We start from the raw sequence: 18,251 nt of genomic DNA on the forward strand, positions 1-18,251 counted from the left end.
AAGAAGACTAACCCTTATGGTTGAAACATCAACCAAACTAATAAACCTAAAATTAGTTCTGTGTTTCTTCAACGACGAAATCTATTTATTAATGATTAATTTCTTATGTTCTATAATTTTTTTCAGATAATAATTACTTTGGTTTTGTTATCGTTTTGACTTATTTATTTCTTTTCACGATAATTTTAACGTTTGTACGTTTATTTTGGTTCGTTTGACGGTTTCACCGCAAGACGCAGATCCTAAAAACTCGTTATTTCTTTATTAATAAAAGGGTTAAATTGCCCTTTTCCTAATAAGAGTAAGTATGGGTTAACCATTTTTTGGTTTTTACATTTTCATAGCTGATTGATTTTAATTAGGTTATTTTATTTCTACACTCCTTACTCTCTCTGTATATACCCTTCCTTTTACTCAATAAGAGTAAGTATGGTTAACCATTTTTTGGTTTTTACATTTTCATAGCTGATTGATCTTAGTTATTAAGAACTCATTTGTTTGTTTTCCTTTAAAAATTCATGGGCTTTTTGAGCCGGATGGTGTGATTTGCTATAGGTTCTACTGGATGTAAAGACATATCAGTTAATAAAATAATCAAATTTTGAGTCAACTAACAAAACTTCTTTGATTTATGAAAGAGAAAGAAGGCTCAAGTAACATGTAAAATATTGTTTTTAAAACAATGAAAATACAATGATACAGTTTTAAACTAGGTTATGATTTATAACAAAAAAAATATAATTATTTTTTTAATGACAAACTAAGCTATTGCTAAATACTTCTATACACTTTGCAAAATTTGAACCCTCTATACGTTAGACAAGATAGAGACACCTTATCACAACATCATGTCTGTTAAAGACACTTAATAATAGGTTGTTATATTTAAAATTCAAATTTTATAATATAGCAAAATCACTTTTAATTTATTAATGGCGATTGTGTACATTATATATTTGGGTAAAAGATCAAATACAAATAGCTTTATCGTACAAAACGTACGAAAGACATGAAAAGTTAAAAAACGCGGTGGCATTTTCGTAATTATTTACTCGTAGAGTAATAGGATAATTTTGTAAAATGACCTTGTAGGGTAATTGGGATCTTGTAGGGTAATTTTATAGAGCATCATAATTAGTCTACAAATGAACTTGTAGGGTAATTTTGATCATGTAGGGTAACTACGAGTAAAATAAATACGAAAATGTCACCGCGTTTTTTTTTTTTTTTTACTTTTTCATGCGTTTCGTACGTTTTGTAAGATAAAGCTATATTTGTACAAGATCTTTATCCTATATATTCGCCTCCGAGCTTCCAGACATGTACATTGTATGAAAATCATTATTAACGAATTTTAAAATATTTATACTTGTGGACGGTCACCATGTGGTTGTTTTTAAATAGGTCGATTCAACAATGTAATATAAGTTATGCTTAATATATAATCGGTTTAAATAGATAGAGTTAACTGTTATTTTTGTCCCTGTAATTTGGTGGAAAATGTCACTTCAGTTTAAAAAAAATTGTGTCAGTTCCATCCTCAACATTTTTGAAACGTGGCACTTCAGTCCAAAAAGATAACGTGTCGTTAAAAACGTTGAGGACGGAACTAGCGCAAGGTGTTATCTTTTTGGACTGAAGTGACACGTTTAAAAAATGTTGAGGACGGAACTGACACAATTTTTTTTTTACTGAAGTGACATTTTCTATCAAACCACAGAAACGAAAATGACAAGTAACTCAAATAGATAAGTATGAGAACTTCACGTTTAAATGATACATAAAAAATTAGAGAGAAAAGTAATAAAACCTTATTTACCCAATATTAATTTGCAAATTTTTTTCTTTTTACTTTTTACTATTCAATTTTTTACTACTTTGTATAGGATAAGTTGGCGAAGCATTAATTTGGTTGCCATGTTCTCATCTCACTTTTTCTGTTAGTTCTTTCGTTCTTTTTTTATAGAAATGAAAAAATTTCGGAGAATGTTTACCGTTTCGGTATAAATTTTGCAAGTTAACATGATGTAACGTGCATGTATAGTTTAACGTTTTTATGTTTATTTTTTCCGGTTTAGCAGTCCCGTCCCAACACGCGGGTCATTAGTCGAGTTGTCAATTTTTATATTTTACGTTTCAGTCTAATTTTTGTGATTAACACGACGTGACACATCTTTTTAATTCTACTTTGTGTATGATTGACCGGTCCCATCGTAGTGCGTTGGTCTTATATACTAGCCGTATTATTATTATTATTATTATTATTATTATTATTATTATTATTATTATTATTATTATTATTATTATTATTATTATTATTATTATTAACTAGATATAACCCCCCACGCGTTGTGCTGCGGATTCTACCACGATTGCCTGATAGTTAACCCCAACACACTCCTCGTGTTTCGTTTCCGCGCGCTAACCTCTTCAACATTTTCTATTTATCATATAAAAAACCCACGTACTTGACATGGATATCAAAACATATAGTGGATATTAAAAACGGGTAAAAACAAACAAATGCACGAAACGGACAGATTCACTACATTCACTCTTCACTACATTCACTCGATGGATAATTTCCAATTGGGAATAGGATTCATAACCATGTAATAAAGTATACATTTTATATCTTTCAACTAATCTTCAGATAAAACCATGTCCAACAATACAAACGTTATCCCTGTTAGCCGATGGGCTGCTCCCCAATGCCTTTTACCATGTCATTTATGAGGGATGAGCGTGGTATTGTTACCGTACCGTACCGAACCGGCAACGGTACCAAAAATACCAGTACTGAAATTCGTTAAAATGAGTACTGGTACCAAAATATTCGGTGTGATACGGGTATGGGACCGGAACGATACATGTATTTTAAGGTAAAATTCGGTATTTTACTAGTATTGTACCGAACCGGTACCGATACCGAAAAAGCCAAAAAGTGGGTATCGCTTTAAAGAATACGTATGATGAAAGAGGAGGGGTGTCACGGCCCCCGACCCAGTTTCCCGGTTCGGAAGTCACGGAACAGAAACCCGTGGTATTGGTGTTTGATTTGGCAGCGGAAATTTTAACAGGATCATTTAAAACTGAAAACGCCCAATTATTTTATTTCAAGTTTCGGGACAAACCCCGTAATTTACAATAAAGGAATTTCACTGGGAAATCACCTGTTTTCAAAAACATGTTTATTTATTTACTGAGCCACTTTATCCAAGCTGGTGGTGCTACACGGCACTTTTCCTTGTTCACAGTAAATCACCTGAAACATGTTTAAAAATTTTTTATCAGCGGGGAAATACTGGCAAGTCATTCAATTTGCACAAAATGACACATGGTTACAATTTACAGCATTAACAGTTTTCATATTTGCCCCTATCTTATAATTAGCTGGTTCAGTTGTCACTCGACCAGATCTATGACTGTGGACATATCAATAATTAGGCTCGCCCACTTAAAGTGATAAATCATTAGCAGTAATGTGCACAAAACCCCACTTACTGCCAGTAATTAAAGATTAGCAAAGACTTAATCACTGCAAAGTATAACTGGAAAACATTTAAGGTTTTGCAAACAATTTGGTAAAAAGAGAACGACTCACATTGCAAGTTTACTGAACAGAGTTTGCCTACTGATTAAGCCTGGTAACCTAGTTTAAATATAACAACGCAAACGAAACTAGGTCAGTAACTTAATTCAACATTTACGATAATTTCACGAGATCGAAACCCTCACGACGAATGACAAAGTATAGCCCGTATTCAGGCAGCACTTGTACATCCATCAGATCAGTTTTAATCGATCGGACATTGTATCGTAACAGTGATCAAGTTATTACCCTGTTGTCGCAGCAGAGATTCGGGACATTTAAGTGAAATTGGAAAGATCAGAGCACAACTTAACGTACAGAATGAATTTTTACGTCGAAACAGTCACCCCATGCAAGTGCCAAACCCCTGGGTTTTATACTGGATTTTGGCCTCCCCCGCGTGTCGCGCCAGGCACCCTAGTCTCTGGCGCGTGTTGCGACGGCGACCAGTTTAGGCTAGGGTAGCCTCGTGTCCGGTGAGCCTGGGTGAGTCAAGTTTAACGAATTTTCATGATTTACATTCGTTTTATAAGGATAATTATCAATTAGGGGATACCCCTTGAGTTTTAGAGGGCCCTGATCCTAGTTTTGGCCGTTTTTTAAAAATTATGGGTTGTGCCATATCATTTAGGGGTCTCAATTAGGGTTTCCTAATGTGCATTATCAAAATAAGAAATAACAATTTTGGCAAGGGTTGTTACAACTTACAAGGGGACAAGTGGGTTTTAGGGACAGCTCATTACAGTGTAGCTGTCATAAGACTAACAGCCTATTGTTTGTATATATCAGCCCATACTATGCTTATACCACTGTACAACTTTGAGACCAAACAATACAACAACGAATTCCTAAGATTGTTAAAAATTGATAGTATATACATATATTTCGGGGTCAAGTTATTATACAAAGGCATGTGGCATGTGGGAGGGGGTGGGTGGGGGTTTAGGTTTTTGGGTGGTGGTGGATGTTTAAGGTTTTTTTTTTTTTTTTTTATATAGTGAGTTTTTTTAAAGCCTTTATACCCTTCTTACAATTAGAATCCTTAATCCATATTTGTAATTTAAATAGAAGATTCTATGAACGCAGCCGTCAAGCCCGTGGGTCAACGGGCCCAAAAATAATCCATAATCCATAATCCATTTCCCATAAAATAATCCAAGGTGGCCGGCAACAACCAGTTAAAGTACACCCACCCGGCGCACGTTAGACCAACACTGTCTCATTTCAAATTCTCCCATCCGGCACAAACAAACGTGACAACCTTATGTAACAACCGGTCCCACCACTTTTCAAATTTCAAAAGCACTCCAAATCATAGGTACCATTTTGTAACATTCTTATTTTTCAAGGGACCTAATTTGCAATAAAAGAAAACTATATCTTCTTAACCAAATACCAAATCGAGATGGGGAGGGAAATATATGCATGTGGTAGTGTGGTGTTCGACTTCGTGTGATACATTGAGAAATATGGATACTAGTAATAGTAATAGTAATTAAATAACGTATTAATTATTATTTTTAATTTAAAAAAAACTATAGTAATACTATATTTAAATTAAAGATAAAAAATTATTGGTTTTTATGGTGTAATTTAAAAGAAAAATCTAACACATAAAAAGTTATGATAGTTTAAAAACCGCGAGTATTGATTTAGAGTATTGATTTAAAATCGACAATGTTGTAATTATTTAAACTTTTAAAATTATCTTTTTTTTTGTTCCTCATATGTATTATCTATACTAAATTGTAATACATATAAAGATGACAAAATATAATTTTACATAATCATAAGAGTTTAAAGTAATTACAGCTTTTGAATCGTATGGTAAATTATAAAATCCTTAAAAATCTTGTTAACTTCACAACGATTTTTAAACGCCCATGATATTTCATATGTTAATATTAAAAAAATACACCATATAAATAAGCATTTTATTATTTTTAGTTGAAGCATGGTATTGCTAGAGCGTTTTTCTAATTAAAAAAATTAACATATTACGTAATTATCACGATTTGTTTTTGCCACCGTATCGCGTAGACGGACACCCACCACAAAGGGCACAAAACACTTTCAAATTTCAAAAGCACTCCAAACCACAGGACCACTCTGCACCATTCTTCATTTTCAAGGGACCTGATTTGTAACAAAACAAACTTAAATCTTCTTAACCAAAAAACCAAATCGAAACAGAGAGAGAGAGAGAGAGAGAGAGAGAGAGAGAGAGAGAGAAAGCTGTAGATGTAGAGAGAGAAAGACACAGAGATCGTATATACACATATATCTATCTATCCATCTACATTCACAGAAATCTTATGGTTGATGACGATGGACCGAGAAAAGGAGAGAGAAACAGAGCTAGAGAGTGCGATGTACACCAACTGTTTATTATTAGGGCTTGATCCGTCGATCATCAACGGAGCCAATAACGGTGCTCCTCGTGTCGGCAATTTCCGTCACTCAAACCCTAAATTAGGCGAACAGCTGTTATACTTCATATTATCCTCTCTCAGAGGTCCAAAAGTACGTCTAAATTTGCTTATTTTTTAGGTTTTTGCTACCGTTTGTTGTGTAATTGTGATCTGTTTGTTTTGTTTGATTGAAATTGAGATCGATCTTGTAGGATTTTGATAAAGTGTGGCCGATTTTCGATTCGACTCAGTCTCGAGATTTTCGGAAGGTATTGTTGTGTTTTGTTTGGTTTTTGGATATTTTTGGATGATTTTAGGGTTTGGTGTTGATTGTTTGGGGTTTTGTTTTGTTGTTAGGTTGTGCAAAGTATTATAAGTGAGCTTGAATCGCAAGGGGCGCTTCCGAGGAGTAATTCGAGGGTTTCGTCCCTGGCTACGTGTTGTGGACCGAGGTTGGTCTCTATACGGATTCGTTTGTAAATTCAAATGCTTTTGGTTTGTGTTCAATGGAGGTTGCATGATGTTAACTCTTGGTGTTATATGTTATTAATCTCGAATCAATTCGAAAGATTTTGGGGATGTGGAAGGGTGAGGTGGATAAAACTGACAGTCGTATACTCTATATGCTGTCAGAACTGTGGTGGATAACTGGATATATGATGTTTGATTTAGTTATTGGCATTGTGTTGCTGTGTTGTCTGTAATAATCGAAGATGGACCGAAACTTTTAAGAAAGATGTTTAGAATGCACGTAATAAAGGGCACAACTTGTAGTAGAGGGGAAAAGGAAATCGTATGTATTTGTAATGTGGGCTGTGTTGTAATCATGTGTTGTATTGTGGAAAGACAAATGCATGATTAGCTTGCAGTTAAAAGAACATTTAGCTAATTGCTATACATCAGTAGTACAGGCAGTCCCTATCTATTTATAAGGTTTATCTAATCAAATCTTTCAGTTTCTTCAATAGTACTTGCATCAGCATGGACATCCTGAGCTGTCTTTATTCTTACCTTAAAAGATCACATTTGGTTGGAGCTAAATCTAAGATTACTAATGTCACTTCCTGTGACACCTGTATATTGTCATGACTGATTTATTTCACTATTTTGTATGAATGTAAACGTGATTATCCTAATTAATAATAACGTTACCTAGGTAGATTGAAGCCAATAATAATTTGATATGATAAATGGTAACTGCAGATTTGTGGAACTATTATGGCAACTTTCTTTGCATGCTTTACGAGAAGTTCACCGACGAACATATGCAGCCGATGTAGCCTCAAATCCACTTCCAGCTTCACTGACTGATGTGGCTTTCTCACACGCAGCTACTCTTCTTCCTGTGACAAAGGTACATCATACTCACGTTTTCATTCTGTGTAAAGATGATTAATGTAATGTAAAGTGAGTTTATAAAGCTTAACTAACACAGGATTTACCATCGATAAGAGAGTGTATGAGGGCTGCAAACTAACCGAACGAATATGAACAAGACCTTGTTCGTGTTTGTTTGTTAAGGAAATATATGTGTTCATGAATACTTATCGAACGGGATTTTATGTTCGTGTTCGTTCGCTAAGGAAATGAACACAAATGAACACAAACTAACGAACACAAACGTACGTTCATGAACACAAACTAATGTTCATAAACACAAATGAAAATAAAGAGTTAAATGCTTGGTTGGTCCCTGTGGTTTTCAAAAATTGCAGACTTGGTCCCAGTGGTTTACTAATTACACGCGTGGTCCTAAAACTTGTCAAAAATGCACTCGGTTGGTCCCCAGCCTTAACATCAGTTAAATTTCTCAGTTAAGTCTATGTTAAATGACCAAAATACCCTTGCCTATTAATAAATTCAAATGGGTCCCATTTTCTAACTCTACCCCACCCCCACCTCCACCTTCTTCATCCATGTTTCCAATCCAGCAGAGAGTTGACATCTGCTTCATCCCTGTTTCCAATCACTCCATGTTTACAATTGTTTAAGATTCACACTTCAAATCTCTCTTTCTACTGCCCTTTCGCTACTGCTACTGCCGTTGCCCTCCATCTCCGTCACCCTCATCATTATCACGTCAGCGGCATCATCGGAAACAGCCGCCGTCCCTACCTGAAACAACCAATCTGACGGGGAAAACTTGGGGATCTAAAGGAGCTGTGATGGAATAGAACAAGGGAGACAACAACAAAAAAAAAAACTTACCGGAGTGGAACACCACCGCCGCCGCCGTGAAACATCATCATTCTCTTCTTCTCGGAGATCGGCTCCGCGGCCAGTCCCGTCGCCTCTAGCTCTCTCCGTCTGCTTTCTCTCTCCCTCTCATCGTCGTAGGCCACCACCGATTGGTGGTGGCCGGCTGTCTATTCCAAGATAACAGGGGCTGAGGGTGGTCCATGAAAGTGATGTAAGGCTTCAGGGGTGTGTATGTGTGAGAGAAAGAGGAGGACGGTGGTTATGGGTGTTCGCCGGAGGAACCTGTTGCCGGAGATCGCCGGAAATCGGGCTCCCTTGACTGGTTCGCATAGAGAGAAGCAGAGGTGAGTGTGTGGTGTGCGTGTTTGGGGTTCAAGGTCTGATGAATGAGACAGGGTTCACTACCCTTTTATAGTTAGGCAAGGGTATTTTGGTCATTTAACATGGACTTAACTGAGAAATTTAACTGATGTTAGGGCTGCGGACCAACCGAGTGCATTTTTGACAAGTTTTGGGACCACGCGTGTAATTAGTAAACCACTGGGACCAAGTCTGCAATTTTTGAAAACCACAGGGACCAACCAAGCATTTAACTCGAAAATAAACAAACACAAACAAGCGTTCATGAACATAAAATATATTACACTAATACTTATCAAATTTTTTATTTGTTGAAATTTTGAAGTATTTAAATAAAATATAAAAACCAAAAACACTAGTGAACTATTGAACATAAACGAACACGTTACCGATTGTTCACGAACATAAATGAACGAACTTGCCCTCTGTTCATGTTTGTTCATTTAACCAAACGAACTAAATTTCTTGTTTGTGTTCGTTCATTTATTAAACAAACGAACTTCTTGCTAAACAATTCACGAACTGTTCGCTGAATGTTCGGTTCGTTTGTAGCCCTATGACCTATAATTGTGCCATTGAATGCTACACTTCTATTAGCTGTACTTGTACACATAGTGCATTGTGCATATAGCATTTGTGGATGAAATTACATCCTGATATTAGAAAAAACATAGATACCGATGCGTCATATACTCATATCTATTTCGTGCCCCTGCTAATCTTCTAAGATTTTGTTTTTTCTTTTCTAATAAAGGTTAAATGGATAAAGTTATCGATTTTTTGAGACACCAAAATTTTTTGCTTATCGAACAGGCGAGAATAGCTCTAGAGAGAAGAAGGTTTCTAAAAAACGCTGAAACAGCAGTGCAGAGACAGGCTATGTGGTCAAATTTGGCCCATGAAATGACAGCAGAGTATCGTGGTCTTTGTGCTGAAGAGGTAAAACCGTAAATGCGACTGTTCTTATACTTCACCTTGCAGCTAAAGAATATTTAAAAGATCATATACAGTTTTTCTAATGCACACGCCGTGTTTTTCATTGGTACTTTTGAAGCTCAGGCATATTTGCAGCAAGAGTTGGAGAAGTTACATGATCTGAGGAACAAAGTAAAGATGGAAGGTGAACCATGGGATGAACTTGTATCTAGCTCAAGTCAGAATTCTCACCTGGTTCAGCGAGCCACTCGTTTGTGGGATTCTTTATTATCCCGTAAAAGTAAGTGAAATTATTCAATCTATAGTTAGTTAGTTATGATTAATAAATCTCATGTGGCTTATCCCTAAACCACGTTATTGTTGTCTCACACGTGTGCTTCAATTTAAAAACTAGGCCTGTAAACGAACCGAACGTTCATGAGCTTGTTCGGCGGGAAGTTCGTGAATGAACGAACACGAATACAATTTTTTGTTCATTTAATTAAATGAACGAACATGAACACACGTTTTGTTCGTTCATTTATGTTCGTGAACGTCCGTTTATGTTCGTTTATTTACATTTGTTTCAATTTCAATTTATATTATATTTATATATCTATATTAAACATATAAGGAACTTTCTAACTACTTATATAAATATAACTAATTGGTAATTGGACTTTCTAGTAACAAAAATGGGTTTTCCAACGGAATTTATCGTAATTAATTAATCATTTATCGTAATTAATCACTACTTTATACAAAAAATTACTCTATGTTCGTTTAATTTTGTTCATTTGTGTTCATTTATGTTCATTTGTGTTCTTTATTGTTTGTTAAATTATGTTCGTTTATGTTCTTGAATTGTTCGTTTAGGTTTTAAACGAACGGACATAAATGAACACGAACATGCCCATTTTCTTAATAAACGAACATGAACAGAAAATGTGTTCGATTATATGTTCGTGTTCGGTTAAAGTTAAATGAACAGACACGAACATGCCTTTGTTCGTGTTCGTTCGGTTCGTTTACAGGCCTATTAAAAACCTATCTTTCTTGTGCTTCTAACTTTTAACATACATGGTTTTTTATAAGGTTCAATTTCTGTCATGTTTCAATGTAGGTCAACATGAAGTTCTTGCCTCTGGCCCAATTGAGGACTTGATAGCACATCGGGAGCATCGGTATTTATCCCTGGAATCATATCATGTGTTGCTCATTTGGGTCTGTTAGTGGCATTGTTCGTGTATTTAAGTAATATAAAATCTTTGTTTGTCAGGTACCGTATATCGGGATCATCACTTCTTGCAGCTATGGATGAAAGCACTCAACTCTCTTCTAGTGATCCTGACAAAGAACAAACAGATAGATCACAACTGAAGATAAACGGAGAAAACGCGAACTCGTCGGATGAAAAAACAGATAGAAGTGGAAGAGGTCAGCCCACAGTTGATATTGCAGAAGTCTTGAGGCGGTGGACTCATGCCCTACAGCGTATACATAAACAGTCACTTCACCTGGTATTCTATATATTATAATTTGTTCTCAATGACCAAGTTTCATCTGTAGCATAAAAATCAGTAATGTGTTTGATACGGTAATGGTTGACCGTTGAATTTATTATAGGCAAAAGCAAATGATGGTGAAGGTCCGGATCTTCTCAGAAGCGCAAATGATGGTGGTACAAGTGGTCATGCTGAGTCGTTAGCTGCAACACTTGCTGAACACCGACAACATTTAGCTAGCATACAGGCATGTTGTAACCTAGTACTTTCCAAAATTCGAAATATATGAACTTTTTAAATTTTTTAGCTTCAAGTGGAAAAGGGTTTGTTTGTCTCAAAAGTAACACTATGAGCATATTTTTATATGAACCTGCAGTGATTACAGTACCTCCGACTAGAGGTGGGCAAAAAAACCGAAAAAACCGGACCTGTAAAATAAACGGTTTTTGAAAAACCGGTTTCAACCTGATTCGACCCGGCGGTTTGTAGACTGGTTCGTATTCCCATACTTTGAAACCGGTTTATAAACCGAACCGGTTGTAAAAAACTGGTTTAAACCGGTTATTTTTGTCCCTAACCGGTTTATAAACCGAACCAAATCTGTTTAACCAGTTTAGGGTTTGAACCTTAAAATCCGATTTTAAAACCGAACTGCTTGAAAAAAAAACCGGTTTGTTTACAACATAAAAAACCGGTTCGGTACTTCGGTTTGTAAAAAAAAAAAACCCGGTTTGTACACCTCGACCTCCGACTATGTTCGCTGTTGGAGATAAAATACATGCATTGATTTGAGCCAATCCTACTAAAATTTTTAATATTGAGTTCGATATTCACAGTTCTACCCTTTTTCTCTTGCTGTTTCACCCTGATTATGTGATATTGGGTGCAGCAAATACATAAAAAAAAGCTTCCGATTTACATTTTTTGTTGTGCAGGTTCTTGTTAATCAATTGAAAGGCGTTGCACCAGTTATACAAAACTCAATATCCGAGTTGACTGAGGAAGTCAACAATATCTCCACAAAGCTTCCTCAACCGACACATCACCACGGTAGATCCACCTCACCCGTTCAAGCACAAAGCACGGGAAGGACAATGGTAATCATCTTTTAACTACTTTTTGACATTACATGCCTTCTTTTTTTTTTTTTTTTTTTTTTTTTTTTTTTTCTGATTACCGGATGTTTTAAATGCATATGTAATGTTCAGGAAAGTAGCAGCGATGAAGTCACAGATGTTACGTCAAGATTATCATCAGTCCACATTGATAAAGTTTCGTCTAGTACTGCTGCGTTAAAACTACCGCCTCTATTTAGTTTGACACCAAATTCAACTGCGAAAAGCGGGAATTTCTACAAGAGACAGACTCAATCTCAGAACAACCACTTAGAAAACGTTTCCGAAAAGTTGCCTCATGAACAAACCGTATCAAATAACCAAGTAAATACACCACAAACAGGTTATATATGGTTCCTTTTGTTTTTAAGCTTTAACCTGTAGTTTGTGTAGGGGTGTGCAAAAAACCGAATTAACCGATAAAACCAAACCAAAATAACCGAACCATGTAAAAAACCGGTGGGTTGGTTAATTGTTCTTAACTTCTTATGAAAACCGAAAGTAGCGGGTTGGTTATGGTTATCAATGTTTCCATACCCGCCATAACCGAACCGAACCGACATGTAGTAAAATGACTAAAATCTTTATTGGATTTTGGAATTTTCACCATTTTTTCAATTTTGATGTTTTTGGTTGAACGTCTGTTAAAACTTATGGGTTATATCGTTTTGGTTGAATGTTTGTTTGAATTTATGGATTATGTCATATCATTTTGTTTGAATATTCGATGTGTTATAACAGTTTGTTCCATGGTTAAAAACAAATTAGAGCTATTTTTAGCTAGGCCTAATTTCATGGTTAATCGACCCACTATAACCTTCTAAACCGATTAACTGAAACCCCCATAACCGATCGGTTATGGTTATCCATTAACCGACATCGCGGTTATGGTTATGGTTTTAGGCCAAAACCAACCCAAACCGACCCATGCACACCCCCAGTTTGTAGTTTCTAGTTTGTAATTCCATATTTTATTATTTTGCAGACAATGAGAACGATTATATCCGTAACTTAAAGAAATCTGTAAGAGAAGCAGCTTTATCAACACAGGCCAGCAATATGAGCCAGTTACAAGATAATCAATCTGACGACGGATCTGAACATTTCTTCGTTCCCCTTTCGGGAACTGGGTTTTCGTGGCCCCGCCCCGAAAAGAAACCCACTTCATCGAGAAGTAAACAGCTTTTTGCCTCTGAATCAAAAGGTTCTTCGGTGGATAACCGTGTTTCGGATGGGACGAAATATATTGAGTCACTGGATATGGTGAATGAATATGACGGGGTGAATGCTTTTATGTCTGCTGCTGCTTCGAGTTATGCGGATAGTGAAGGACGATTGTCGTTTTACGATGTGGAGGAAACTCATGATCAAGTCTTTTCGCCTCCATTTCTAATGGATGCATCTCTGTCTGCTGAGTCGTTTGAGGATTTACTTGGTATGTTCTTCTTACAATGGTTATATATTACTTTATAGTAAATTTCTGTCCCTGTGGAGTAAAATGCCATTTTCGTCCCTGAGGTTTGGCCAATTTTCCGAGTTTCGTGCAAAGGTATGTTTTTTTGCATCTGGATCCAAAAGGTTTGAAATTTTGCCATTTTCATCCTGCTCATTAACTCCATCCATTTTCTCCGTTAAGTCGGGGGGTCTTTTTCACTTTATGTACAAGCATTTAGCATAATGTACAAGTATTCAAAAGACCGAATTGCCCTTGAAGTTAACAAAAACGACAAAAATACCACTGACTTTACAAAGAAAAATGGATGGATTAACGAGCCATATGAAACCGGCAAGATTTCAAACCTTTTGGATCCAAATGCGAAAAAACAAACCTTTGGACTAAAGTCGCAAAACTGGCCAAACCTCAGAGGGACGACATTGGCTTTTTACTCAAAGCTACGAATCTCATCTCTAAACTTCATTTATTACATTGACCTTACGTATCTTAAAAATGACCAAAATACCCTCATATATTTTTGAGTAAATTACAAGTTTTGTCCTTTATGTATGTCCCAAATTGCAGGCGCTGTCCTTTAAACCAAAACTTGACAGGCGGTGTCCTTTGTGTTTTCAAAATCTTGCACGTTTTGTCCTTTAGGCCAAACTTAGTTAGATTTTTTAGTTAATCTGGTATCAAGGGGCTATTTTGTAAAAAAAATTATTCAGGGACTAAATTGTACAAAAATATTATTAATATTATTATTATTATTAATAATATTATATTGAGTAAATTACTAACCACCATCACCACCCTTCATCACCATCACCACCACCCTCCACCGCCGCCACCACCACCACCGCCACCACCACCACTACCGCCACCATCAAACACACCTTAAACGGAATCATATAACGGAAACATCACCAAACATATCCGGCATCGATTCTCCGGCATCGATTCTCCAAACATATCCACCTGCAATCAAAAACAAATCACCCCTTCACCACCATCACCAAACATCGATTCACCACCATCACCAAACATATCCACCTGCATCGATTCACCACCATCACCAAACATATCCGGCATCGATTCTCCGGCATCGATTCTCCGACCACCCACCTGCCACCCACTGACCAAAAATCAAAAACCCCCAAAAATCCCCAAAATCAAACAAATCAAAAACCCCCAAAAATCCCTAAAAACAAAAATATCAAAAACCTGCAATCGCCTATAACATCACCTGCAATCGCCGACCACCACCACCTGCAATCGCCTATAACATCACCTCCACCGCCGAACCTACCCCACCACCACAAACCACCCCTTCACCACCGAATCTCCTACCACCCACCTGCCACCCACTGACCACCCATCTGCAACCGACCTTAACACCACCTTCACCGCCGCCAATAACGCCACAGCCAGTCACTCGCCATCCACCCACCACCCACCTGCAACCGGCCTTAACACCACCTCCACCGTCGCCCCTAGCACCACGGCCACCCACCACCCACCTACAACCAAACCCACCACAACCACCCGCCATAACCACCTACAACAACCACCCGCCATAATCACCACCACAAAGCACCTCCACCACCACTGTTGTTAGAGAGAGAGAAGAGAGTGAGAGGAGAGAGAAGTTTGAGATCTAAATGAGAAAAAGGAAGTTTATATATTTTTTATTTTTAAGTTTTGTACAATTTAGTCCCTGAATAAATTTTTTTTACAAAATAGCCCCTTGATACCAGATTTAACTAAAAAATCTAACTAAGTTTGGCCTAAAGGACAAAACGTGCAAGATTTTGAAAACACAAAGGACACCGCCTGTCAAGTTTTGGTTTAAAGGACAGCGCCTGCAATTTGGGACATACATAAAGGACAAAACTTGTAATTTACTCTATATTTTTTTTTTCAAACTTTGTATTTCATAAATGTGTAAGAGAGGGAGTGGATTTGGCCTGTAGGCTATGCAAGCTTCATATCAACTGTTAATATCACATAAATATGCCTTCTAGCAATTGAACATAGCGGTGGTTATTTTGCATCATCTCTGACAGGTAAAAAGGTAACTAAAATTCGTTAAAATGAAGCGGGTCAAAACTTGAAAGTCGTCAAAAGTGTATTTGTAATTTTTGCATCTTAAATAGTCTTATGAAAACTGAAAAGATTGGATTATTATTATAGTAATATAATATTTTCATATTCATCTTTGACGCATATGTTTATTAGGGATAACGTCTATGGAATATGAATATTTGCTTTTTTTTTGTTTAAACTACTAATGCCTAAATAATTACATAAACATTATTTTTATATAAAATTTGCTACCGTATTTATTTGCAGCACCTCTATCAGAAACTGAAGCGGCGTTAATGGAGCATTAATAGGAAATTTAAGTGTGGTTGGTGGTGTTGTATTGTTGAGATGATATAGTTTCTATAATTGGTCTAGTTTTGGGTTGTGATATTATTCTCTCTACTAATCATTTGGATATAAATGGTGCTTTTGTGCTCGATGCATTCATCAACTGGCTCACATTACCAACATCAAGGTCCATCAACTGGCTCGTAGTCACCGTCTTTGTTGGATCTTGGCATATAGCTGATATAATACACACGGTAGTTATCGGTTCATGTTGTTTGTGAGATTAAGGATGGCAGGCACTGTAAAGTCAACCAATGTTGTTGACCAACTGGCAACTTAACATGGAAAGATGTTGGATATGTGAAGCTTTTGGTGAAGATTGGAGTTGTAAAATCTGGTTGATTCTTTAGTTGGGTAATCTTAGAAGTCAATGTAAAAGAAGAGAAATGGTATCAATCCCCATTCTTTGTTTCTTGTTATTAATTGTTTATGAATTTATGTCACTGCCTTCCTTTTGTGCTTAATTTTCTTCCATATTGTGTCCTCATTTGGCTTTTGCAGCTTTGATTTTTATATGATGTGGTTTGGATGATGTTTGTTAGGTGTAAAAAATGAGCGGGTTGGGTAACGGGTCAAAACATTTAGTCTTATACGTAGGAAATAGTTAATGTAATAAATAAGCATTCAATTCATAACCAATGAATGTTGCTAGGAGAACCGTAATATACATTTGTATTTGCGACTATGATTATAATAGAAATAATATCAATTTTAGTAATCCTTCAACTTTTTAAATTAAATGATTAGGATGTTAATTATGATGACAAGGCCTGTATTAATTTACAATTTGAATTACAAGCAGCATAGTTATAATCTTGACCCATATTCACCTTATGGCATTAATAATCGTTATATTATATTATATTCTTAATTCTTAATATCAAAGTATCAATTATGTTTCGCAATTTCTCCACCAACTCCAGCATTTACCAAGTTGACAAACTTTACTACAATACGATAACCCAGGGCGAATATGTTACATAAAAACTTACAGAGGGGTAAATAAAACATATGTTATACGTAATAGATGTGGATGGCAATGGCATCTCTATCCCTTCATAAACAAAGGATACATAATGGATTGTGTGGATGTTGTTTACGAATTAACCTTATGTTAACTAGTTTGTCTTCACTAAACATTCTTTAAACGAACCGACATAAACATGTTCAACTAATAAGATGGTGATCACCTCTTCTCGTCTCACTAAAAAGATGATCATTACCCATATATAAATATTGAATATCCTAATGAGAGAGAATACCTTATATTCTCTCTAAAGTACAATGACATGGATAATCAATAGCTTCTCAAGAAAGTGAACAAATGTGAAAAGAGAATGCAATTCCTTTTATGATCTTCTCTTTCTCTCTTTAAAATTTATATTCCAAGGTGCATAAGTGATCAACCACTCAATAATGAGTTTTTGTATTATACGAGGAAAGTGCTCTAAGGGAGCTACTTTAATCAGATGAAAGATATAGAGAAATAAAATTTTATTATGGTTCGTGCACCAATCGTGTTGGGTTTCTAGTAATTAATTCCCTGCCAAATATTTTTATTCGTTGCAATAAGATAAAAATTGTTTGAAAGCTTATTTCCATATACGAGAATACCTTGAGAAATCAATCACTAACGGTGTGTTTGGTTTTTGGTTATTTTAAAAGGAATGAGAATTCTAAGGAATTAGCTTTGGAATTTAAATTTATCAAAGACTTAGGAATTTGAAGAAATTGGAATTTTGTGATGCATTTATGTGACAACAATAAAAAACACCTACCCATTACGGGAGAGGGGGCAACGTGATGGGATGATGATACGAGCTGTGTGTAGGGTGGCAGTGGCAGAGGCAGAGGCGATAACAACAAAGGAGTTGAAGATTCTAATTCTTATGGTTAAATTCCTTCTAAGGCTTTTTAAACTTTTCAAGGCTTGTATATGTTTTCATAGGGGTTATTGGATTTTATCACTCCTAACTATCCTAACTATTGGGGAGTGGCAGCGGCTAATATCCAATAGTTGAGAGTGATAAAATCCAATAACCCTATTATAGGTGTAGACGTCATTCAGGTGACCTTAATACTTGGCCGTGTTTCATTCTTATAGTTTTGTCACGTGGTTGATCTATGTCACTAGTCGTGGTTCTTATGTTTGGGATTGTATACCAATTTTTTATTATGTATTTCAGACGTTCTTGCTATAGCTATAGCGACTCTTGTTTAACTCGTTATTTGTTAATGTACTTGGTATTAGATCCATGATCGTTTTGTGACATCAAACGGAAACAG

General features: G+C 36.1%; 1 protein-coding gene across 1 annotated transcript; it reads left to right on the top strand.

Moving 5' to 3' along the window:
• Window positions 1-5,778: 5,778 nt before the first annotated feature.
• Window positions 5,779-16,452, top strand: LOC110868675 (AUGMIN subunit 6). Its single transcript, XM_022117910.2, has 13 exons — window positions 5,779-6,115; window positions 6,216-6,272; window positions 6,361-6,455; window positions 7,207-7,357; window positions 9,376-9,501; window positions 9,622-9,778; window positions 10,601-10,661; window positions 10,757-10,997; window positions 11,104-11,229; window positions 11,918-12,079; window positions 12,191-12,440; window positions 13,083-13,532; window positions 15,885-16,452. The coding sequence occupies exons 1-13, from the start codon at window positions 5,915-5,917 to the stop codon at window positions 15,923-15,925; spliced, it is 2,118 nt and encodes a 705-aa protein (XP_021973602.1). The 5' UTR covers window positions 5,779-5,914; the 3' UTR covers window positions 15,926-16,452.
• Window positions 16,453-18,251: the final 1,799 nt, after the last annotated feature.

Source organism: Helianthus annuus, chromosome 7, assembly GCF_002127325.2.
Source record: "Helianthus annuus cultivar XRQ/B chromosome 7, HanXRQr2.0-SUNRISE, whole genome shotgun sequence".
Classification (NCBI taxonomy): domain Eukaryota; kingdom Viridiplantae; phylum Streptophyta; class Magnoliopsida; order Asterales; family Asteraceae; genus Helianthus; species Helianthus annuus.